Raw genomic sequence first — 25,621 nt, 5'->3', positions numbered from 1 at the left:
AGCGTTTTTGTCCAATCAGCTAGCGACAGTGACTCTGTGGGCAATGCCACTGCAGCGCTGCATCAACAAGGTGAAACACTTGACCAAAATACGATTTTAAGGACAAAAATATGACATAAGGAGATTCACTTTGACTTACACATTGTTCATATCTATTGTATGAACGCATTAAATCAAATGTAATGAAGGGGCAGGGTGATTTAAGTGTAATTATCTTGGTACACGACGAAAGCAACGCCCCTCTTACCTGATTGGCTACTTGTTGAGTTTTCTGCCTCTCACTCAAACATTAACGTTGCCTGTTTAAAATTTTGCGGTTAGCTAACTGATTAGAGACAATTTTCAACTAGATTAACTCTTTATCCTGGTAAAGTTCATCCTCTGACTGTGATAAATGTTTAGAGTATTTGTTTATTTATTTTGTTAACTAAATACACACGTACTGAATAATTGTTTCTTAACGATTTGCTGTGATAACTGGCTAACTCATTTGCTAGCTACCTCATTTGCTAAATCAGCCTGCTAGTCGGCCCACGTTATACAGTAATTATCTTGATTTTTCCTCCAGATTTCTGCCGAGCTTCTGTTTCATGTAAGATATGGCATGTGTACAGCAAGTGAGGACATTTCAGGTAAATGTAACCAATAGCCAAAACCATTAAATCTGACACATTTTTAAATATGGATTGACAATTCCAAGCATAGGTCACAAGTCAAAATGGCGGTCAACTCGGTGAAAGAAAGCTATCCACTGATTGAAAAGCATTGGGCTTAGTTTGGATCGTTCATTTGAGGATTATTTTGATTTCAGAATGTGATAAAAATAAAATGTTGTTTGACAACTATAAAAATCTGCCTGGTTTGTATGCTAGCCACAGGCAAAAACAATACAATACGCCATTTGTTTTTAACGTGTAAAGGAAGCATTTGCATTGAGGAAATATCAGAAATGCTTGGATGTTCTGAATTGTTAATAGAAATGCATATTTTTACTAAATTAGACCAATACACATTGTGACTGGGGGAATTGATTAAATAGAGACGAAAAGGAGAAGAAATAGGTCTGAGGTAGGAAAAAAATGAATCAAAGCAGATTTAAGCGATGGAAGGAATGATGGATCCGGTGTCCCAGAAGGCACGAAGGAAGGCAGAAACTTTAAAACGAAGTAAGGAAATAAAGTGTTCTAAAGGAAGGAAGGCAGGAAAGAGATTAAAAAAAAAACTCGAGAAGGAAGGAGGTCAGGTAGGAAAAGATTCTTGCAAATATATTAAAATGAACAAAATATAAAGTGTGTGCATACCTACTTTTAGTCTATCCCGTATAACACAGCAAAGAAAGGATAGTTACACTATGAGTGTCACAAGATGTGTAGGCACTCTTTTGGTTTTGTGTGAATAAACAAGTTTGTGTTTGTTCCACAGGACACCCAGCTGTTCCCCAATCAGGTTGTGTCTGAGCTGCAGTCTATCAGTGTCATTAAAAATCTTCTGGCCATAGGTGTGTCAGGCATCATGTACCTGCGAGGACTTTTTCCAGAAGTAGCCTACGGGAGCAAATATGTTGAAGGTCAGACGACTGGTGCCGGCACATAGAGGGTGATAGGGGCAATTAAAAGGGGCATACCTCGAGTGCCATGTAATCATTTGCTTAAAAAGATAATTGGAAGGATGTTGTTAGTATTAATAATGTTTACATGCTCCAGTATCAACCTCAATAAAATGATGTTTCATTAACTGTATATTTTCAGTCTATCTCAACAAGTTTTTTTCCCCACAGATCAGCGAGTGATGATTCTCAGAGAGGAGCGCAGTTGTCCTGGCGCCTGTCAGATTGTTGAATGGTAAACATTTGCATCTTTCATCTTACAAACAACAGGTGGGTTAATACCACAATTAAGTACCCATGGTGTTGGTGTCCTCATCAGAATCACTGTCATCATGAAAATATAGCAGAATAATGAAACTATGAGCTCTTATTATGAGTGGCCATAATATATATATATATATATATATATATAAATCATTGGATGTTGTGATTTTGGTATGTTGCACACACTGCTGTGCTAATTACAGTGTGTTTAGTAAATAGTAAATGATACAACATATTTGGTTACCTCCTTTTACTCTCCACAAGTTACTTGATAAATAAATTTTATTTTCATGATCATATTGAGCATTCTGCATATTGCTAGCATCAGATGAAATACTTGTATCTTTAAAATCAGCACTTGTTGAGTCATCGGCCATTTTCAACATTTCATAATTTCTTTAAAACAAAAATAGCTTTGGTTTTTGTATGGTTGGAAAGGAAATTAGCTTTTAATTAATTAATTAACACACAAATTGTTATAAAAACTTTTTTTTTTTTTTTTCAGAATTAAAGGGGAAATTCTCAATGGTGTTATCAGTCACAAGTTTAATCAATAATCTATCAGTATGTTTATTATTTGGACAATGACATCACCAAGTGGGATGTGTTCTGAATGTCTCCCGCTCATTGCATGTTGTTGTCTTGCTTCCTTTCAAAGGCTTACGGGATGCTTTGACGCTATTCAGATGAAATATGTAAGACACATTCAATCAACACTGTCTATTGCTTAAAATACACATTTGTCATATCATCTTAAGGAAATCTTCATCTTAACGTCTTGCATTGTACCAAATCTCATTTGTTATTCCTTCCAGCTGCGAACTGTCATTATATCTGTAAGTATGCTTGTTTTTTTGTAGTAGATATAGCAGTGCATTATTAAACTAATTCAAAACAGATGTTTGGATTCAATTGTTTTGCCTGTCAGAATCAATGTCAGTAGCGGTTTTAAGTCAACTTCTGGCACTATTGCAGGTCTCCTCAGACCCTGACGACCCACAGGTAATACACTTCCACTGTGCCGACAGAATCAACAAACATTTAACACAAAAAAGAGGATTGCTACATATCTTGTCATTTCTCCGCTTTCAGAAAGTGACAGAGTTTTATCAATTCACAATTCAGTACAACACCGACGGGGCAAAAATGGACTTTGAGAGGTGGGCTTTCTTCGCCAAGAGCAACATGACATGCTGTAAAAACACAAGAGACAAGGTCACTTGTTCACTGTCTGATCTCGTTCCGCTTCCGTCAGCACCCAAAACAAGGATTTTGCCATGGCGGTTGGCAGCACAAGGAAGGCGAGTATCCTGCTGGTGAGAAAGCTCTACGTGCTGATGCAGAACCTCGGCCCTCTGCCCAACAAAATCTTCCTCAACATGACGCTGTCCTACTACGAGGCTGGTAAACGGCTCCAGGGAGGAGATTTTCATGCCAAAAGTTATAACAATATCTAAGGTGCAAGTACAAACGGTTGTTTTGGCAGATAGTGAACAATTTCTTTAAAAAAAAAAGAGGCTTCCAGCAGACTGTCAAAATAAACGGAAAACTAATAGATTTAAAACTTTGCCGTATTTAAGAATATCCCTCCTAGCGTAATGACAAACACTGTTGATGGTCTAACAGGTAATATTAATAGTTGGTGTTGAACTATTTGCTCGTATGACTGATGTATAGGAGTGATAACCGTCACGATGGCCAAAACATTCCTAATAAGAATTCAACTGCGTTAATAAACTAACCACCAGAGGGTGCTTGAACTGCACTAATGGATTACAACTCTCACCTTTTGAACAGATTTTCTGCTTCTAATAATCACGACATGACGACGATATTGTGTCAATTTTAATATTGCAATATCAGGATATTGCCATTTTTGTTACATCCCTTGTAGCAACCACATGTCGGTAGATAGTAGACGATGACGTCGTGTGTAAGCGTTCCAATTGAGTCTAAATCTATATCATCGGCAAATTTGACATCATCTACCACATACTGTACCTTGGGTCAAATTAAGTTCAACTGTAAGGTACACTTCACGTTCATTCTCAAATTCAACCCCAAAACCCAGTTTTGTGAGTACTGTATCATCGTCCTCAGTCACGCCGCATGACTACCAGCCGCCGGGCTTCAAGGAGGCCGGCGGGGACATGCTGGTCTTTGAGCGGGAGCCAGTCAGTCTAACCATGGGCCAGGTGGGTACGCCCTTCCACTCGCTCAGGATGGACATAGCCACCGAGAGACACAGGCTGGAGCCGGTCAGTGCCGGTCACCTGACCAATTATTTCACACGCTGTCACGATCGACAGTCATAGCCGGCGCTTACCGTCTACAGGTGGAGGAGAGCACCGGAAAGAGAAACCGATGGTTTGTTAGGGTCAAACGTGATGGGAGTTTGTCACAGGTGAGCTCTCAGTACACTCTTGCTCTCCTTCACGCTCTCTTTTGTCATACAAGCACACACACTTTCACATTCACGCTCTCATGCACTCTCACACTAGCGTACACACCCTCTCACTGCTCTCAATCAGTTTCACTTTTTTATTTTTTTATTTTTTTTTCTGGAGAGCTCAGTATTGTTCATTCGATTTGACATGTCATCATTGCTCTCCTTTTTTAAAATTATTTATATATATATATATATGGGCAGCACGGTGGCTGACTGGTTAGCACGTCCGCCTCCCAGTGCAGAGGACGTGAGATCGAGTCCGGGCTTCGGCCTTCCTGGGTGGAGTTTGCATGTTCTCCCCGTGCTTGCGTGGGTTTTCACCGGGTACTCCGGTTTCCTCCCACATTCCAAAAACATGCATGGCAGGTTAATTGAACACTCCAAATTGTCCCTAGGTGTGAATGTGAGTGTGGTTGTTCGTCTCTGTGTGCCCTGCGATTGGCTGGCAACCAGTTCAGGGTGTACCCCGCCTACTGCCCGAAGCCAGCTGGGATAGGCTCCAGCACCCCCGCGACCCTAGTGAGGAAAAGCGGCCAAGAAAATGGATGGATGGATGGATATATATATATATTTTTTTTTTGTATGTGGGTGAGTGTGGGCGTGCGTGCGTGCGAGTGTGTGTGTATTCATTAGTTCACCTAAAACCTATTAAAAAAAATCCCATACTAATAATATAATATAATAATAAATTGCCAAATGCAGAAACATCAATGTAAGTTATCACGATGTGGTGGCTCTCGCTAACAGGCAGAATTAAGTAACCAGAATTAGGTTAAAAAATTCTATATACGTAGACCATGTTTCTATAAATTTTGATATTTGGTTTTTATTTGAGGCAGATATTTTTTCCATTAAAATGTGATTCATGAGGAGGTTAGACCATTGGTCGATATTCAGAGTTTGTTTATTTTTCCAGTTAACAAGAATTGTTTTTTTTTGCGATAGTAAGGGCTACAAGTGTAGATTGAAATTGTTTATGTGGTAAGTCAGTTGTTGTTAGGTCACCTAGCAAACACAAGTTTGGAGATAAAGGTATCCTACAGTCCAAAATAGCGGAAAGTTTTTCTAAGATTTTAGTCCAGAAATACATAACCGGAGTACATAACCATAAAGCATGAACATAAGTGTCTGTAGTGTTTTGTAAGCATTGGAGACAAATGTCGGAGTCTGAGAGTCCCATTTTCTTCATCATATACTGAGTAATGTATGTTCTGTGAATAATTTTATATTGGATAAGTTGTAAATTTGTGTGTTTTGTCATTTTAAATGCGTTTTCACAAACTTGAATCCAAAAGTCCGATTCCGGTGCTATAGACAAGTCTGTCTCCCATTTCGAGATGGGTAAAGGCATTTTATCAGTATATGAAAGTAACTTATATATTTTTGAAAGTTTTTCTCAATCAGTTTCACAATCTCACTCACACACACACATACATTTCTTGACTTATGTCTGCTAATCTCTCTACCTGTAGAGGTCTGTGATTGAAGATGTGGATGACGCGTCCGAAAGCGACAACACAAACAACAAGGGTAAAGTTCTGCTAGTGGTTATTATTAATTAAGGCCCACTCAGTCACTTGGCTTTTTTTTTTCTTTCATCAGCACAAGAGATTGAGCTGACCTGCCATGAGAAGATAGACAATTGTGAGATCAAAACGGTGAGTGCACTGCATTATCATCATTGTTATCACTACTCGATACGCTGTTCAATCAACAAAGAAAAGATCACTCACAAGAATGTGGTCATGCAAATTTCAGACTTCAAACGCAGCAGTGTTCATTTCTTTGGCTGTGAATCCTATGAGACATGAAAAAAATAGTAAATTAAAGTGAAGGGGAAAACAGAGTAAAGAGTTATACAACGTAAGCAATGGGATTAAAAAAAATACTTTTAAAAGTTAATTAAATCAGCAACCCAAATTTGCACTTGGAAAGATGATGCATGAAGAATTGAAAAGTGGTGAGAAGAAGAAATGTTCTTCTCAGATGGAGGCCGTCGTGCTGAAGTCGACATCCGACATGGAGGTATCCATGATGACCACCAGGAGCGGACGCGTCATTCAACACGCCACGGTTAGCACGTCATCTCCTTGCATTCTTACATTTGTGTCATTGGGGGCTTAGTTTTATTGAAGAATTTCAAATGAATTATTTTATGCCTATAGGAGAAATTAAGTTTTTCATGTTAAGAATTAAAGCAGAAGGCCACAGTGGTTGTGTGTAAGATTTAAAGCAATTTGCCACTTGTTGGTGTTTTAAGAGTTCAAGACACAAATGATTGTAATGATTGTGGGTTTCTGTATCAAAATTAAAGTCAAAGAGCAATTTTTTCAGATAACCTCTAAGCCAAATCAAATAAGATTTTGATGAGATCCTAACAGTGGTGCGTGTTTATGTCAGCAGCAAACAAAGACGCCAAATGCAAGGAAGCGAGCAACTGAGAAGAACAACATGGTAAGAGGAACACCTTAATAGTATGAAAATACGTGATAATGTTCCGATGCTACGCGTATGTTGACCAAAAAGACAAACGTGGGAAATAAAGCCGCTTTCGCGATCACGACGAGAGCTCACCATTGCGAGGGCGTGTGCGTGGCGCGCTCATGAAAACCTCTTGTTGTGTTACGGATGAGTCATCGCTCCCTGCAGGGTGGGACGTCAGCTCACTTTTTAAAACCTCCTCTCGGTAGGTTAGCCAGTACAACATCCCCTGCAGTCAGGAGACACCTCTGAAGAAACGCAAATTCAGCGAGTCCAAAGACAACCTGTGAGACGCCACACACACACACACACACACAATTGCCTCCTTTCATGTTTATCATTGCACACCTGCGAGGTATTTTAAAATACCTATTCATTAATTTCATTTTTTCAGCAGCGTGTTATTATAATTTTTTTTCTGGTTTAATCTGGTTGTAGTTGTGTGCATTCCTACTTTGTTTTTGTACTATTTTAAATGTTAAACAAATAAGTTTGACTTGGGTTGAACAGAACTGGAGGCTGCAATAAAATACATACCAAGTGCTTAGGGTTTTTACTTCACTCTCTCGTATGGAGGCCAAGCTACTAGTTAAACTTTTCATACATTCAAAACTGCTGTACTTGCGTGGTAAGTAGACAATGTCAATCTCTGCAAAAAAAAAAAGTACGCTTATGTACATCCATCAAAGTTAATCCAAGAATTGCAAAGATGGGCAACTGGTGGCATTTGGCCCGTGTCCACTAAATTAACTCATTCAAACCCAAAAACGTATAAATACTTTTTTAAATACTTTTGTCTTTCACTCCCAAAAACGTTTTTATATGTTTTTTTATGCTAGAGCATACAGAAGGCTTTGCTACAGTTTATGACATGAAGAGGTCGCTTAAAGCACTGGTTCTCAGCCCCGGTCCTCGAGTACCCCTACCCAGCCGGTTTTACATGTCTCCCCAGCCAACACAGCTGAGGATCGTTATCAGGCTTCATGCAGAGCTTGCTGATTAGCTGATCGTTTGAAACACTTGTGTTGCCTGTGGGAGACACAGAAAACAGGCTGGATAGGGGCACTCGAGGACCACCCGCTTAAAACAATGGTAGTTATTACAAAATACGGCCAGCAGGTGGCAGCAGAGTATAAGAGACCAGCCAGGGCCATGTTGCAACGACCTCTTTTTCATAGTGTTTTCAACAGGTTTGTGAGTAATGATGAAACTTAGCTATATTCTAATGCTAATTTGCCGCAAAATGGAAACCGATACAAATATATTTTATTCCTGATACATACATCATTTTTAGCCTTTACACATGTTTTCAGTTTAGCAGTTAATTATCTTCGAATATGTGCAGTGAATTTAAAAATAAAGCAATGACTTCACTTGACAAGGTCTTTAAAATTGAAAATCCGATTCTGGTGGTCGATTTATTTTTTTTATTTTTTTAAGCCCTACACATGGGTGTGTTTTAATATAAATTGCTGGATCACTGCAAGTCTACACTTAACACGTGTGAAACTGTCCTTCATTTTTACAAGCATTTTCAACCTTTACGGCAAAGCCATAACAGTCGTTCTCAAGCTAAGCCTTTTTATTTTTTTATTTATCCGCGTCCAGTTACAACCCGGCTCGTGTAAACAGCCCTTCAATTTGCACCCCCACCAGTCAGCCAGCACTAAAGTCACTAAACTCGCAGCATTTGCATGCGGAGTGCTGGAAATGAAGCTGTTAAGTGAAAGTGGATTATACGCGAGCACAAGTGACCTTTGGGCCCGTCAGCAGCCGGAGCTGTGTGTTTTTAATCTCCCATTGTTTTTCCCGGAGAGAGGGACATTTGCTGATAGACTGCCCGAACCCGCTGCCGATCAATACCGCAGGAAGCCTTTGTGATGCATATCCAAGCAGCCCCTTCGCTGTCTGGAGATGGGGGCGGGGATTGGTAGGGTGGACTCCATCAAATGGCCGCTTACGGCTTAACGCAGGCATTGTGTGGAGCGCCGCATTTATTTTATTGTCTCTCAGCGCGCGTGTGCAACGTTATTAAGAAGAGAGGCATAAAGCAGAGGGCGTGTTACAGCCGAGAAATAGTTGCACATCTTTGTGAGGAGTGAAGTGCAACACAGATATACAAGCCTTCACGTCTTGCTTGTAGACCAGAATAAGACTTTATTAGACTCAGCACAGGGAAATTCGAGTTTTACAGCGGCCAAGTGCGCGGTATCAAACACGCTAGATTGAAATAGCGAAGTACATATTGACAACATCAGCAGTGTATGTGGCAAACTACATGAGTACTGAAACAGCAACTAAAGTCGTCAGCAGTATTTTACCATAAAAAAACATGTATCAAAAAACAGTCATTACAAAAGCAATTTATGATCAATGTAGCCTATACAGTCCCCTCCAAAAGTATTTGTTTTTGTTTATATACTGAAGACATTTGGGTTTCAGATCAAAAGATGAATATGAGACAAAAGTTCAGAATTCCAGCTTTCGTTTCGCGGTATCTTATATTTTTGTTTGAAGCCACCCACTTTGTGAATAAAAGTATTGCAACAAACAAACAAACAACTGTTGCATTTTTTTTTTAAATTTGAAACGCTTTTACATTTACTGCAGTTTCTACTTTTACGGTTTCTGGGGGTTTTCTCTTCAGTCTCCTCTTCAAGAGGAAAAATGTGATTACTCTATTGAGTGAAGTTCTGGGGATTGACTTGGCCAATTTTTCCTTCTGATGACGTCTCCTTTGTTGTGCTGGCAGCGTGTTTTGTTCATTATCTTGTTGCATGATGAAGCTTCTAGTTAGTTAGTTTGGATGCATTTTTGTGTAATTTACCAGACAAAATAGTTTTGTAGACTTCAGAAGCCCAAGCTAGGACATTACCTCCACCATACTTTATAGATGAGTTTGTGCTTTTTCAACCAGGTTGGATTTTGCAAAGAAATACAAAGATAAGCCACAAAAATTTTGGGACAAAATTTTCTGGATTGGTGAGACCAAGATGAACCTCTACCCAAATAATGTTTGCTTGGGTTTTGGGTGTTTGATGATCTTAAACATTCAAGTCAGGAAGCAATGCAAAAAAAGTAATAATTTGACAAGCAGGCATACTTTTTTATGGCACTGTACCTTATGTAGTCAGTGATGATCTCCCTCCTGTCCACAAAAATAAAAGGAACACATTTAATGGACAATACGATAGGAGATCACGAGACACTTCCATGATGTAAATATCAAAGAAATTTAACTTATACTTTTATACTTTTTCTCTCCAGTCCAACAATAGCCTGTCAAGGCGTCTCCTCGCCCACAATCCTTCACTCGCACATTTCATTTCTGCACACAGCGGCTGCCCACAAATGAATTCTGAAATGAAATTCAGGGACACACGTCCAGCGGGCAGCGCAAGCCGATCAATCAGCTGCGCAAACACGCCGGTCGACCAATCGAAGCGCGGCGCGGAGCGTCCCAGTCAATAGCCGCGGTCCGGGCGGCCGGCATGCGGTCAAGGCCTGATAGACAGGCGGCCCAACTCAGTCCAGGCTCAGCGGAGATTAAAGGCAGCTTCTGTGATTGTGCCTGCAGGGCCCGTGGGCCCCCCGAAGGGGGCTGGGTGGAGTGGAGAGGCTCGGGGGGTGGTGGTATCGATGCCGTGGACGTCCAGCCCAAGAACTGTGACCTCTCTGACATTGCCAGAAGGGCAGCAAATGTTTGCGAGCTGATTAGCACTCCCCCGCTCGCAGTTAGCTCCTCGAAGGCAGCGAGTGGGCGCAACAGCAAATCGGCTAAATATGTCACTCAGATTGGAAAAAGGCTTAGGACGCACAAGAATATATATATATATAATTAGAATATATATATTTTAAGAATCTGCTAATAGGTGAACGCATGGAATCGAGAGTATGCAGGGGTCTACTGCATGTATGTATATATTTTTTGTGGCATAAAAAAAGATGGTCTAAATATGCTACATTAGATATGCTACAATAGCGGTATTATATGCACCAGTCATATGCTATATGTGTAAATTGAAATGTACACTACATGGAAATAGTCAATAATATAAGCATACAGATACTGTAAATTGGAATTGGCCACTTGGACCTGCCTTGCATAATTGTCGGACCGCCATTAGATTACTGTGCCTTGATCGTCATCCTCCACAAGGGGGCGTTAGGGGGCCATGGAAGAGCCTTTGAGACCGAGGCCCTCTCAGCCAACTCCTGCCCTGTTTCATGTTCTTCAAACAAGCGTCATGCTCGGCTCGTACAGTTGGCCTCTCGGATGCAAACATTCCCCAAAAAAGCTGTTCAGCGTTTGTTCTCATCGGCGCTATTGATCGGAATCGAGAACGCTTGAAGGCGGGGATGCCGAGAGCAGGTGGCGGTGGGCCGGCAGACTCGGGATTTAGCGTGCCGAGGTGCACGTATAAACGCTGGCCGGCGAGTCCAAGCAGATGCTCAAAAGCGACGGGATGTGCCTCCATTGTGATCCGAGTGGACAGCTGAATTGTTTGCTCCGCAAAAGGGCTTTTCTTCGGGGACAGGCCGCTCACAATGGGGGCCCCCACTGCCTCACATGAAGGGTGGGGGGCACGCGTGTGCAGGGTGAACCTCGGCCCGTACACCCTTTTTTTTTTTCTCTCTCTCTCTGTCTTCAATGTTCCCTTTTTGCACTAAAGCCCCCCTGAAACTACCGCAGGGCAGGGGTTTAAATGTCACGCTTGGGCCATTAGAGCGCCCTGCCCCCGGCTCGTGTCTCCTGGGGAGGGGGGGGGGGCAACGAAGAGGGGAGAAAAGAGGAGGGACGAACTTGCCCTTGCCCCATTGTCCATAGCGATCGGCATGAGGCGCTAACTGACTCTGAGTGGAGTGTATCCTCTCGCCACGCGTCGGAGGGGGGGTGGGCGCAAGTCACATGTTCAAGTCATATGTAGAGTAGAAAGCCTACCAGTTTCATACGCACTTCTTAAGTACACAAATTGGCTCAAATTATTTGGGGGTAAACCACCTCTTTGCCGTTGTTTCTCCCGCTAGCTATTCTCCACAAACACTATTAGGTCATGCGCTAGAATGCTGACCTTTGACCTATAGTATTTTTTGTCACAAATATTATTATTACCAAATTTACACCAGTGCAAGTTGTGATTTTAAAAGAATAGCAACAAAAATATTTGATACAGTTGACCGATAAGTGGAAAAAGAGCTTGGCGGGCTACTCAAGTGGTCCTTGGCGGCTAACGGTGCCTGCGGGCCCCACTTTGGGGTTTAGAGTGACGGATGACGTTAGATGCTGTGATTGTTGACTTTTATGTAGAAGTTGTAAACTTTGTATGTTGCCTATTTCAGATTTAATGGAAAACCTTATCTGGAATTTAAATGTAACAATCTACACACCACCATGACATTTGCTTCATGAGGTCCCCCGCACATTACTTTTTTTTTTTTTTAACAAAGCAATTAGTACAGTATTTTGAAAATCTAGATTTTCCAATGTAGAGACGTAAGTTTGTAGTCATGAAATTCAAGTCTAAATCAGGTTTCAGCCAAGCTAGCTCCAAGTCCTAAAATTAGCGACTTCAGCGTGTCCCTCACCTCTCGCCACGTGCCGAGACCTTGCGCTTGACGCACAAAGACCGCCTTGTGTGTTGGTCGTTTGGGCCTTGGTCACGCCGCGTTTGTCACAGCAGCCCCAAGGCTCCGCATTCAGCCAGACACCACGCAGGCCCGACCATACGCACCGGAGAGCCTTCTGCTCCCCAGAGAGACCAAAATCAATGGACTTTTGGTGTGTCCTCACGTGGAGCTGTGACGAGCAAGTGCAGTCGGGGCGGCCCTTGTCTGGTACACGGGCTGATTCCTTACTAGTCGTATGACGTTTTGGATGAATTTGCGAACAGTTGAGATTTATAACAAGATTTACGAAATTCACAGTTAAGCTTCATATAAAATCATTTTACCAAATCACGGCTCAGCTTCAGAAAACAGTTGAGCCTCGATTGGTCATTACCTGAACCCTGAGCAACCGCGATGCCATTTCCAGTCGACAGCAAATAGCAAAATGGCCGCCCCCTGAGATGTTTTTTCTCCACCTTAAAACTCATATTCCACAAACACTATATTAATCAGAATGTCGTGTTTAGACAAAGTGTTGAAAGAACATTTTAGAGTTAACTCCCTCTTTATAGAAGACACACATGATAATGACATTTAAAAACAAATTTCAAACAAGCTTTGAAACCTATTCTTTATCCAGAAAAATTTCCTTAGGCACAAATTTCCATAGATTTTTTGTTGTTGTCCAACTACCTATCAGAAACAGAAGGCAAGAACAGCGAGCACACCCCCACAACCTTTCACCTTTCCCTGATTATTCACCTATGGCCAACAACAAAAATTTAATAGAAGGAAGTGGACAGAACCTGAGATAATTGCTGTTAAGGCTATATAATCCAGTGCTATACATGGATGTGATTTTTCCGCTAATTCGCAGAATTCCGCTTTTTTTATGTCCCCCCCCCCAAAAAAAACTCTGATTTTTATTTTAATTTTTTTTTTTTAGTAGTAGTTCATTGTGTATGCACATGACTCCGACAGATAACATCTTCTGCTATAACAAAGACATTTGTGGTATGCTCTAATATGAGTTACTTTTCATTTGGTCATGATACAATTATTTGTTCATGAAATTTGAACTCTTCAACATTATTTATGTGTTAACTTAGTAATCACATTAGTTAGATATGATGATATTCTCAGTGATAGTTTTTAAAAGCAAAGGCAGTCCAATGTTTTTGAATGTGACTGATTTTGAGTTGACTAAAACTGCCATTTTATATGGGATAGTTCAATATACATTGAAAATTTATGCTGTTGTTTTGTCTATTTCTTTGTCATGTGAGTGCATTGAAAGTACTTAAAAACACGGAAAACCCATGAGCTCCGGGGGGCCAAAGCCCCCCTTGTCCCCCCACCAGGGCACTGCCCTGGACCTAGCTGGGTGCCAGCGGCCCCCAGACCCCCGGCTAAATTTTCAGATAATTTCACTTTGGTCAAATCACATCCCTGGCTATAGCATCATAAAATAAATTCTGTCTGACGGCTAATGTGCATTAGCGCCCTCCACAGGACACAAATGGAACCACAGCGAACCATAGCTAGCTTTGTCTTTCATGGCAGGCTATTAACTGTAGTAGTGTGAAATAGAATGTTGATGTGTCAACATTTGTAAAATTGCGCAGTGTCTAAGCGGTGTCAAGCTCGGGAAGCAAATAAACGAGCTGCCAGCCAACTTTTTCCCGCCTCAAGGTCTTCCGTTCTTTACTGAGCAAGTAGATTGAGTGTTTTATGTATCTTATTTGTTCTAAATAGGGACACGCTTGACCTTGACGCAAGCGCGGGAATCATCCGTCCTGTCAGCGCTGACCTTGAACCGTGGCAGCGCGGGGCCCTTTCTGAGTGCACTGACTCATTTAACTCCTCGCGGTGTTATCGACGCGCTGTAATCTGGAACATTACGGATGATGAAGAACTCCTGTGCAATACGCTCACGTGCCAGGCAGGCGTGTCAAAGCTGGCAGCTCACAATAGTCGACGTGTGTGTTGTGAAATTAATGTGGACGCAGGTAGAAAAAAAATGAGTTGGTCAAAACTTTTTGTACAAGCAGGGCTAGCAGGGATGATTAATATCCAAGCAAATAAGTGCATCCCCTGCATATTCTGCAACCTGTGTTTTTTTTCTTCTCTAGTATAGATTCTCAGCTAAATTGGTGCCTTGAGATAAGAGTGACCTGATTAACCACTGGCTGAAATACAAACTCTCATTCGGCTGATTTGTTACTTTGACTTGTGAGCAAAAATTTGAGATACGAGCATTAGGAACATTTATTCTTGAAAAAAAAAAAAATCTTCAAGCTGTTTAATGCCCTCACAATTGAAATTTACGGTCAAACTTAACATTAAGAGAATTCCACGATGTATATTCACGCGAACCACAAAACTTTACCTTACTAAAATCTGTTAGCGTAATGCTAACATACAATGTGAAACGCCATTGACAGGTTAGCAAATAGCATTGGAATCCTTCATACATCTTTTTAAATAAAATTATTGCTGACTTAAATGTCATCACTCCACATAAACAACACCACACGGGTGCGAGTGTTGCTTTAACTGGCTTTTGCAGTCAATCGCGACAACTACTTTTCAGCAGCCGAGCTCTCGGAGGCGCTGAAGGCTGTAGATCATTTCTGCGCTTTACGTCCTTTTTTAGCACACATTGCTCTGCGAGGAACACTTAACCTGTTCGGACTTCTTCTCTGACCTATTATTGATCCTCCTAAATGGCCAACGTGAACATGTTGTGTGAAAAAACACCGAAATTGGCCAAAGGAATTATTGCCGCCATTACTACAGGTGCCAGGCAGGCAGCCTTTGAGAAGTGTTGGATCTCAACGGCAGATTAAGTGAACTATTATGTGCTCATTTGCAAGAGTGCCACAACACTGGGAATTAGGAACATTTTTTCCACCAGTGACATTCTGGCACGCTGCAGCAGATCCAACCCAAGTCTGAAATGTGATTTTCTGAGATTTAGTTTTCACTATTATTATTCAAAATGGCACTTGATTCTTTATTATACATTTCCATAGACACAATAAACAATGTCACTTTTTGACATATTTGTAGCTAACATTGTAGCACAGTGACGCCGACATGCTTACCAAACGCCCCCAAAATTTGAAGTCGATATCACGCACTCCTAATTGCCAGTTTAATTGTAGAACAAATGAGGTTCCTTTGTTATTGCCACAGCAGTATGCTATTGCCATATTCCTTGTGACCACTAGATGGCCACTGTGTCTGCTCATCACATTTGCGACATTTTCGCAGGACAGTCTCTTTTTATTTGGACGGATTGTAGAATTGTCTAATGTTGTCAGGGCAGCGTAATCATTCCGACCAACTAATCAGAACAACTGAAATGCGTTTTATTTGTATCTGATTTGCTATTTCATTCCGCCTAGGGCGACTCCGGCCCGCATTTTATCCAACAGAATTAGACACATAATCAATGGTGATGATACCTCCTGTGGTTTGGTATCAATACGCTGCTAGGTGGATGGCAAAATGCTGTCTAATGATACCTTGGCCCTCATATTGTACTTGGGTGATCGCATTACCGTACATGAGTTTCTACAAAGCAGTTTGGGTCAAAAGCACAAGCTGATGACGATTTGGCCCCCGTCTCCTTCGGTTTTTGCGGGAAATAGGATCTTCTAGGGCAGCACTGTGGACAATAGGTTCGCAATTCTACCGCACAATTCTGAGATTCAGGGTTCGGATCTTAACTCTGGCCTCCCTTGTTGTGGATCGTCCCTCCCACATTCCAAAAGCTTGCTAGCTTACATGCTAGCCTGTTAATTGTCCATAGGTGTGACGAATGTGACTGATTATTGGCGGGCGTACGCCACTTCTCTTGCCAAAATTCAGCTGGACATGACTCTAATGAGGACAAGCACAAGGAAATGACAAATTGCATAAATCCTGATCCAGCATAGACAGCGCGGACCACTGTGTTTGCGTTTGTGTGCGCGTCCTCAGTGGTGCTGGATGTATATTTCATACACAGCAGGTCTGTTTGGACCACATGAGGAAGCGCCTCAGGCCTCAAGACAAACTTTGGCGTTCTCCTCTTTCGGCCTTCAGAGGTCGACTTCCTTGCCCTTGCAGCGTCCGCCCGTCTCCAGGCCTTTTTGTGCGGCCGAGCGGTGCGAGCGCAGCCAACTCTCGCAGCCCCTTCCTCCCCATGTACACATGTACATTTCCATCTCAGCTACAGCCCAGCAGATTAGTAGCCCAAGGCTCCTTGAAGACGGCCCCCTGTTGTTGGTTGCATAGGGGGGGAGCGTTCAGCCCCCCCCCCCACCCCCCTAAAGACGTGTCTGAGGCTGTGAGGATTCCGCGGATGAATCCTGGATGAAGGAGCCCGATTGTCAAGTGCTGCTTGTCAATTTTAAGTCCTCACGTACTTGCCTCACTTAAAAAAAATAAATAAAAAAAACACTTTGGTTAAGGTGCTCATTTTTGCTGTTACAGCTTTTGGCATGAGATTTTGCATACATTGTTCTTTTTTGTGATGTTTTTCAAATCAAGTGTCTTTTACGTTTGTGTATCTTTTATATCCTGTTGATGCATTTTGCATCCTCTGGACAACTTCCTAGCAAAAATTTACATGCAGTAAAAATAAATAAGGACAGTTCTAAAATGACCCCAAACGTTAATGTATATTCCCAAATTTTAGAAGTGTCAAGGGTTCAAAAGCGGAACCTTGTTGAACTCCATTTATGGTCAGTTTTTCAACAGTCACTGTTAGACAAAATTTGATTCTTATGTCTAATGTTAACCATGAATTTAAAAAAAATATGACCACTAGCACTACAAAAAAAATATTTTATTTGGCTGGAGTTTTATGGATTAAAACTCAGATTAAATATTATCGCTCCTAAATTGTTTTTGTATGCTCAATTGGCTCCAATTAGACCACCAAGGTGATGTGATGCCAACGAGCTAACGCAAAATTTATTTACATAGCGCGTTCACAAAACATAGAATATAATAATAAATAATTATACAGTCATAATTTAAAAGACCAAACAAAATCCTCTTCATTCAAAATACTGTACACCATATCTCCCTTTGCATTGCCACTTGGCGTACAGCAGGCCAGGTGGACGCTCCAGAAAAGCAAGATGTCAGTCTCGAGACAGTTTGACCACAAACGCGACAAAGCGCGTTTGCAACTGACCTGGAACATGTGGGCCCACTTGGGCTAAATTGTGGCTGAATTATTGATACAGTTGGCGTTGGTCCGCTGTTGCGAGTGGGGGCATGAAAGGGAGCCAACATGGGAATGGTCTGCTAATTTTATATGGGAGCCTCGGGGCACATTCCTCCCCGTCAACACCAAACATATTGACTGCTGTGCGCGAGATTCTATAGAATATGCGTTTGTGTGTGTGTGTGTGTGTGTGTGTGTGTGTGTGTGTGTGTGTGTGTGTGTGTGTTTGAAGAGAAATGCACAGCTTGGACGTATTGTGTGGCTAAGTGCAGCTAAGACGATGTGCTTTTTTTTTCTCTCGTTAGCGCGCTTGCGGCTAATCTTACTTTGCCGGCGTGATGACAACCAAGTAAGTCAATTGTATTTATATATATAGCTCTTCCCGCAGAGTGGACTGACAAAGCGCTATGCATGGTTAATGCAGACATACAACGTCAATGGACATTTGCGTTGTCAAATAAAGTGAAAACGGATTTTTGTAGGGTAGTAATTTAGAAGCTATAATTTTGAGAAAAATCGAAATAAAAATCTGCATTTTTTTCCCCCCCGTTTTAAGCCAAGCAATGTTGGTTGATTACTTTCATTGTTTTAATCCAGACAACCATGTGTTGTATAAAATAAATAAATTCTAGGGTTGTAATTTGCAAGTTTTAAATGCAGAAAAAAATCGTAACTGTTCATACATATTTTTGTTGATAGGTCATTTACGTGCATTATTTTAATGCAGACAACCATTATGCATACATATAAGTTACATTAAGTAAAAAAAAAAGCAGGTTTCTACAATTCTTTAAATAAGTGACAAAGGTTTTTTTATTTGTCTCTCACAGCTGACGTTTACTGTAAAACTAACGCATAAAACAAGAGATAATTCAACATTTTATGTTTAAACACCAAAATATTTCACCAAACCACTGAATGTTGCCTAAGGAATGTCTGCTAACTTAATGCTAGCAAAGAATGCTATAACGTGAATTTGCATAATGTTACGTAATTATAAACCTGCTATTGGTGTTTAAAAATCTGTTTTGTAGCAAAGACTGCATTTGTAAAAAAAAAAAAAAGAGAAAAAAAACGGTATAAATGTGCAAGAAGATGGAGAAACGACGGGATGACTTGTGAGGTTCGGGATCAAGCTGTTATAGCGCGACGGGGGTTACAGGGTGGTTATGGAGGGGCGGCAGCAGAGGGTGTGCGTGTCTCCCAAGGTTGTTGACCATGACTGAGCTAGCGGGCTAATTTCTCCACACGTGTTCAAAAGCCTTTGTGTCCGCCACCCTTTCATGGGCGCCTCTCTCGGAATCGTGATGACCGTGCCTCGGGGCGACAGAAACACCTGGAGGAGGAGAGCCCACCTTGGCCGACTTCAACCGTGACCCCCTTTTGCTTGAGGGAACCCTCGGGCGAGATTTAAACGAGCTCCCCCAGGTCTGCAACTGTACCCCACCACCCCCACCTTCCTCGCTTCCCACCTTCTCAGAGAGGTGAATTGACCCTCTCTGATGGCTAATCGTGACGACCGTCTCGATGCAAGCCGGGCGGTTTTGGCTTAAAAGGAGCAAATACGGTGTGACGACGCAGCAAAAAGCTCGTTCAAGAGGGGTCGTCCATTCCTTGCTTTTCCTTTATTTTCAGCGTTTTTACAAGTCACCGGCGTTCGTATCTGCTTTTGTCCGCGTTAAATACGATCACTTGCAATTTTTACAATCCTTTTTTTCGGCCTCCCCCCCCCCCTCCCTCCTCCCGTGGCGAGAGGAGCATACAATATACAGACTATTGATCCACGCCCATCACCGCGGAAAAAAAGTCGGGTCGGGGAGCGAGGGGGGGCGGGGGAACGGGGGTTTGGGGGGGGGGAGGGTACTGGACGCGGCGATCGATAAGCCTACTCTATCAGCCGTTTCCATGGCAACCTCGCCGGGGAAGGACAGAGGGTTGCCATGCATCCTGCACCTGTCCGTCGGTTGCACCTTTTGCGCTAATGAAAGTGTCGGGCAAATGAACGCTAAGTCAACTTCCGCAATTACACAAATTGCACAAGGTTAATAGCTTGTCGTGGCGCAAAGGAAGCTCCGAGGCCCAAACGGGATTGTTGGGCATTCATCGGGTGTTGTGGGTGTTTTTTGTTGGTGGTGGTGGGGGGGGGGGGTAAAGTGTACAGATGATGGTGTGAAATCAGCAGTTGCTTCCTGACTCTTTTGTGCTTGACCCCAATTTTGAGGTCGAGTAAGCGTGATCAATGCGGCGGCAATTAGCCCGCTGAGCGAGTGTCTGCGTGAGTGTGTGTGTGTGTGTGTGTGTGTGTGTGTGTGTGTGTGTGTGTGTGCGTGTGTGTGTGTGTGTGTGCCTTGAGAAGTGGAGCAGCCAGGTCCAAAGACGCTGGCCAGGTCAAGGTTGGACAGACAAACAGTCAGTGAGCCCACTGACCCCCCCCCCCCCACCCCCACCCAACATAACCCGCTAAACATCGAGTATTTGGACATACAGTATTCAACACAAGGGTGTCTGGAGATATGTGTGACCTGACTTCCTACTTTTTGCTGACAAGCTGATTTGTTGTTTTGACTTGCAAACTAAAATTTTAGACAAGAGTGCCGTGGAAATGGTGAAATATTCTTCGGGGGGGCGGGGGGGGGGAGCTTTAAGCGGTTTTGTGAAGAAAAACAGCGACTATTAAAACTGTTCAGTGGAATTCGGGCAAGTAACAACATCATATCAACAAAGGGCAACACGTGTAGACAGAATATATGACAAAAAATGCAACTAATTTCACCTGTAAACTTTTGAATGCATCTGTGCAACTTTTTTTTTTTTTGTTTGTAAAACTTGTTCTCTAACAAGGAGCGCAGAAAATCGATGCATTTATGTTCAAATGTAGAGATGACAAATAATAGAATAGAAACGTGCAGACACCTGATTACTATCTACTCTTTCCATCATCGCACTGTGTAGGAATGGTTGTATACAAATAGACAAATACAAAAAGCCTTTCTTGATATTGCCCCCCCAACCTCCCCCGCCCCTCCCCAACTCAAAAATGCTATACCCGGTCCAACAGGAATGGGGACTGTGTTAATCATGCGCCGTATTGATCACCAGGGCAAAGACACAAGGCATAGCAACAGAACCTAATCAGCTGTGGCAGTTCTGAAGAGCCAGGTCCACCACTACCCCCCCCCCCCTCCCTCACACACACAAGAATCACGGAGTTGCGGCACGGTGTACCATGCGGGACGGCACGCGCTCCACAGTGTCCTTCAATGGCCACCGGCCTTTGACTTCTGGTCCACCTCATTGTTATGGGGGAGGAAGAGCAGGCGATAGATGCAATGGCAAGGCATGGGAGTGGGGGGGGGGGGGAGAGGGGGGGATAGATGACCCCTGGGCTCCTGGCTTGCTTCCCCCTTCCCCCCTCACCCCTCCCCTCCCCCCCCCCTTATGCCGATCAATGACAGTTTCATGTGGCTTCTCTGGGCCTGCAGTGACGTGTGTCCTATTGATTTATCGACTTGACTCCAGGCAAGCCAACCCAGAAGCTTCTTCTCTCAGTGAGCAGCCGAGTTCCAGCCAGGCAAAAGCATACAAACAACCCCCCCACCCCCCCCTACCCCAAATGCCGTCCCATCTCTTGCCCTCATGCCAAGTCATCTGACCGTACAACTCGCCAAGCTGCACACTTGTTTCCTGTGCTCGCGTGTGTCCATGGGGGGGGGGAGGCCCTCCCTCTGCTCTCTGGTTTCAGCGTCCCCCCGCCCCCTCAAATCCCCACCCTCGCCAATGCCCATAACATGTAAAGGGGGACAATGGGGGGACGCGCGCATTTACAGTCGTCTCCAATTTCCAGAGGCAACGCTTCCATTTTTTTTTTTTTACAGTTTCACAAGTCCACGGTGCGACCCGACTCGGCGGTGACCACACGTAAACGATTTGCCATCAGCAGGTTTAAAATGTAATACCTTTTTACTGAGCAGATCAGGGAAGAAAAATCCCTCTCAACACACACCACACCACAGGATAATCTCTTTGGATCATCTTCTAGAGAAAAAAAGATAATCGTACCTTTGCTGACTTAAATTGCAACCTCTAAGTTGGATCGATTGCTGCTACGCTCGTACCCGGCTTAAAGTGAAGCAGATGAACTAAATGGACTGTAATGACTGTTATTCAAACACTCAATACAAGCTCACAAGCTCCTCTTTTTTGTGTCTGGCAATCGAACCGGCTTCACCGAGCTTCCTAATTGGTTATCGTACCGTTTCATGTCACACTCACGTAATCTGGGACTCGCCCCAAATTGGTGTTGACCACACACAACGAGTTTAACCTTAAGGCCGTATCCCACCGAGGGGGGGGGGGGCAAATGTTTGCCAGTGTTTTTGCCAAGGTTGATTTCTCATCAGGGTTAGTTCAAAGGTCACGTTTGCTAAACTTTCGCCAGACGTTCGGCCTAATGTTTAAATGCTTTTCTTGTCGCAAGGAACATGTTCAAAACATTGCAAAACATTCGCCCCCTCAGTGGGATACGGGCATTACGATTCCTGGTATGTACATTCTCACACCACTGGATTTAGAGACATCCAGTTTTTGGGCCTTGACTGACTATGACAAAAAAAAAAAGAAGGGGTAATCCAGCTAAAAAATTGGCCCAGTTATCGGTAAGTGTGTACTCGACTCAAAAATACTTTTCCAAGCAGGTGCAGGATTCTAACTGAGAATCATCTAAAAATCGGGACCTCTCCTGACAGACTTCCTCGCCAGGCAGCACACTTATTTCCCCTCCCTCTGCTCTCTAGTTTCAGTGTGCCCCCCCCCCCCCCCACCACCACCTCTTGCCCCGGACATGTAAAGAGGACAATGAGAGACACGCGCATTTACTGTCGCCTCCGATTTCCAGAGGCGGCTGTTCCACTTTTACGGTTAAAAGCTTCTTTTCTGGCGTGCGTGTCAATGTCATGCCTCTGTGGCCATGCCCCCCCCACCCCCCCTCACCCTCTTGTTTTTTTTTTGCTGGGGTCCACCCCATCCCTTTACTCTATCCCCCACCCCCTCGGGGGTCTCTGGTGTCCAGTGAAAGGCCAGTGGACTCAGAGAGGGCAGCTGGACACTCCCTGTGGCCTGGCATGAGTGGAGGGTGGGTCCGGGGTGGGGGAGCCAACACCATTAGGATGCTACAATGGCAGCTGGCTCTAAAAAGGAGAAGTTGGTGGGGGGGTCAGGAGAGGCTCAGAGATCAGTGACCTGGCCACAGTCTCCAGCTGGGGGTTGGGGGGGTCACTTCACAGCACAGCTTCAGCCACGTGCTAGATGACCATCTGGCCCCCCCCCCCCCCCCCCCCCCCCCCCCCAAAAGAGAGAGCGTCATCTTCTTAGTGGGCAACAAAAGTAACCTTAAGGTGGGGGGGGGGGGGCACTGCAGCTGTCTGGCATCAAGTGAGGTGCATCTGTTAATGGGGGCTCGTTCTACTTCCACCCCTCAAAAAATGACCCCAGCTGAAATTTTCCCTTCAAATGTCAGAGAGTATTGAGGATTCTTACACTGCTGAACTGAATGACATTTTCTTTTGCAGGCTTTGACATGATGACGTTAACTTGAAGATAAGCCGCGGAATTTCATTTGGTTGTCTGTAATGAAATGAACGACGGGCCATTGAAACCCGTTCCACCTGCTGCCTCGATGGTGGGCTTTTTTCCTTTTGTGTGGACGGGATTCTCCGAGGAAGGTTGGGATTTTTCAAAAACGATAGTTGATAGACAGGCCCGTAGTCGGAGTTGATATTGCAGGAATGGATCTCACTCTGCTTCGTCTGTCCTTCCTTCCTTTCCTCAGTCTCTCCTTTGGTCTCTTGAGGTCTCCCTGATTTGTTGGAATTTAGTTGTGAAGGACGGGTGGGGTGCTGTCTGGTCGGTGCTGGATTTCACTTTCCTTTCTTTTCTTTGATCCTTCCTCGGGTCTCCTGAGGGCCTCACGACTCTGGCTGGAAGTGTTCGGTTTAGGTGAACGGTATGGGATTTTTTTAAATAGGTTTTAGGGGAAGTAATGAATACACACCCACTCGCACGCACATACACACCCACATATAAAAAAAAAAGAGAGAGAGCAATGATGATGACATTACCGAATTACCAAATGAACAATACTGAGCTCTCCAGAAAAAAAAAAAAACAATTGTCTAAACATTGTGGACGGTGGAATACACCTGCTGTGTGGATGGGAATCTCAAAAGAAAGATGACTTTCGGGATTATCGTCTTTACACGCCTTCACAACGTTTGGGTTCGATATTGCGCAAACGCTCAGATGTTCCTTAAGCGCAAGCAAACACCGGATATAAGTTGGAGCGTCTGCCAGACTAAGGCGAACTAAAATGACAACGGCGATGGTAATTAATACGCCGGAGAGAATTAGAGGCAGAGGTGAAAGCCCTTAAAGGTTACGAGGTGTTTGTAAAAAGGGGGTGCGGAGGTCCAGATGGAGCAGCAGACCTTTTTTTTTTTTTTTTAGCTCTTAGCTGCTGTTCACTCTGATGGCTTCTGATTGAAGAAGAGATTAGCACTGGTTTGTTGCCACTGCTCTCCTCCTCCTCCTCCGCCCTCCGTCCTTCCCTGTCCTTTCATCATCACCCCCCTTCCTTCTTCGCCAGCCTTCTGTCTTAAACTGTTTAAGGTGATGGCATTGTCACAACCTTCTCCGGCCGCGGTTGTTGACCTCGTAGAAGCAGCTCCAAAATGTCCAAATATTCCATATCCTTGATATCCGTCTTAAGGTCCATCCATTAGGGAAAGAGGAAATCCTGATATCAAAGACACCGACCATGGTCAAAGACGTGGTACCTTTTGTATATCTTGCAAAAACAGAGATCGATCTACGTTGGGAGGTTTGGACCCGAAGTATGTGCTTCCAAGCCACAAATATTTTTTCGGATGTGAGAACTAGAAATTCTGCACACATCCAGGGATGTCAGATTGATGTGCTAATACGTCACAATCACATCAGAGCTTTACAAATGATTGTGTGGACCTCACGGACCCCAGTTTCAGAACCACAAGCGGAACCATCCAACCTGGATGATCTGCTGTGGGGTCAGAGTTAAAAGACACCCGGAGACATAAAATGCACAAATGTGCTGAGAATCCCAGAAATGTATCGCGTCGAGCAGCCAAGTCAGCACTTCGATTTGGCCCTTATGAAAGAAAACCTCCTGTGAAATTTGATTAATTGCAGGATCCGCTGCCTCCTGATCCAAAATCAGCTGGAAGCGCAGGCCCGGTGTCGGGAAAGATACATCAGCCTGGTCCTGTCCGGGAACAGCGGACCTATGCTTTATTTACAGTAGTGAACGGTCAGGACCTTCTCTGCTAGCCTGAACGCTAGCACAACCACTGACCTATATTTACAACATGAATTATAATATTTCTTCCACTCAATTTTATTAATCAATTCCCAACAGTCCATTCTCTTCATTTTGTAGTGTTTCTGGTGGTTACACTGCTTTCAATATCTTTTTTTTAGGGGAGGGCTGTCTCCAACTCAGAGTGGTGATCTGGGTGCTCGCAATAGCAATAATCTTGCTAATCGTGCTAGCGCATTAAAAGCTACGCTGACAGCATCAGGTGGAGTGAGGATGAATGTGCATATGAGGACGTGTGGAAAACTGCATCGTCTTCATTTGGGAGTAACAAGGCTTGCTGAGGTGGGGGAGGGTGTGGGGGGATTGGGGCACGGGGGTGGGGGGGAGCCAGCCAGCTCGCTCGCTCGCTCGGGCCGAGGCTATCGATTGATTTCCCAATAGCCTCTGGTCCGCGAGCGGCGAACCCTGGCCCCGGTTGCTAGGTGACCGCACCGTCCGAGATGGAGAGCGGGGTGATGAAGGGTGACAGCGGCGCTCGGGGTCAGGGGGGCACTGGTCATTCTCCATCCGGACCCCTCTGGGATTCCGCCGACATGCAGATAGCGCGCCGGGAAGAAGACCGCCATCTTTCTAGCTCCTCCC

General features: G+C 43.7%; 1 protein-coding gene and 1 long non-coding RNA gene across 5 annotated transcripts in view; one reads left to right on the top strand and one right to left on the bottom strand.

Annotated features, from left to right (window-relative positions):
• The first annotated feature begins 289 nt into the window (after positions 1-289).
• Positions 290-7,343, top strand: hormad1 (HORMA domain containing 1). 4 transcript variants are annotated; one of them, XM_077575324.1, is made up of 16 exons: positions 290-367; positions 569-632; positions 1,423-1,567; positions 1,778-1,841; positions 2,529-2,565; positions 2,686-2,706; positions 2,846-2,872; positions 2,963-3,030; positions 3,126-3,274; positions 3,971-4,065; positions 4,206-4,274; positions 5,792-5,849; positions 5,922-5,977; positions 6,306-6,392; positions 6,720-6,773; positions 7,010-7,343. In XM_077575324.1, the coding sequence occupies exons 2-16, from the start codon at positions 600-602 to the stop codon at positions 7,088-7,090; spliced, it is 1,044 nt and encodes a 347-aa protein (XP_077431450.1). In that variant the 5' UTR covers positions 290-367; positions 569-599; the 3' UTR covers positions 7,091-7,343. The 4 variants fall into 4 exon arrangements, with proteins under 4 accessions (XP_077431450.1, XP_077431449.1, XP_077431448.1 ...); XM_077575323.1 differs by having other exon boundaries at positions 3,971-4,128; positions 6,723-6,773; XM_077575322.1 differs by having other exon boundaries at positions 3,971-4,128.
• The window catches only part of LOC144057583 (uncharacterized), a 50,124-nt gene continuing 25,250 nt past the window's right edge, over positions 748-25,621 (bottom strand). The window contains exons 3-6 of the long non-coding RNA XR_013295290.1: positions 9,922-9,948; positions 6,894-7,084; positions 6,053-6,117; positions 748-1,544 (exon numbers count right to left, since the gene is read on the bottom strand). This is a non-coding gene — a long non-coding RNA (uncharacterized LOC144057583). The remainder of the gene's footprint in view (positions 1,545-6,052; positions 6,118-6,893; positions 7,085-9,921; positions 9,949-25,621) is intronic.

Source organism: Vanacampus margaritifer, chromosome 9 (genome assembly GCF_051991255.1).
Source record: "Vanacampus margaritifer isolate UIUO_Vmar chromosome 9, RoL_Vmar_1.0, whole genome shotgun sequence".
Lineage (NCBI taxonomy): Eukaryota > Metazoa > Chordata > Actinopteri > Syngnathiformes > Syngnathidae > Vanacampus > Vanacampus margaritifer.
This window is presented reverse-complemented; position numbering and strand designations above follow the sequence as displayed.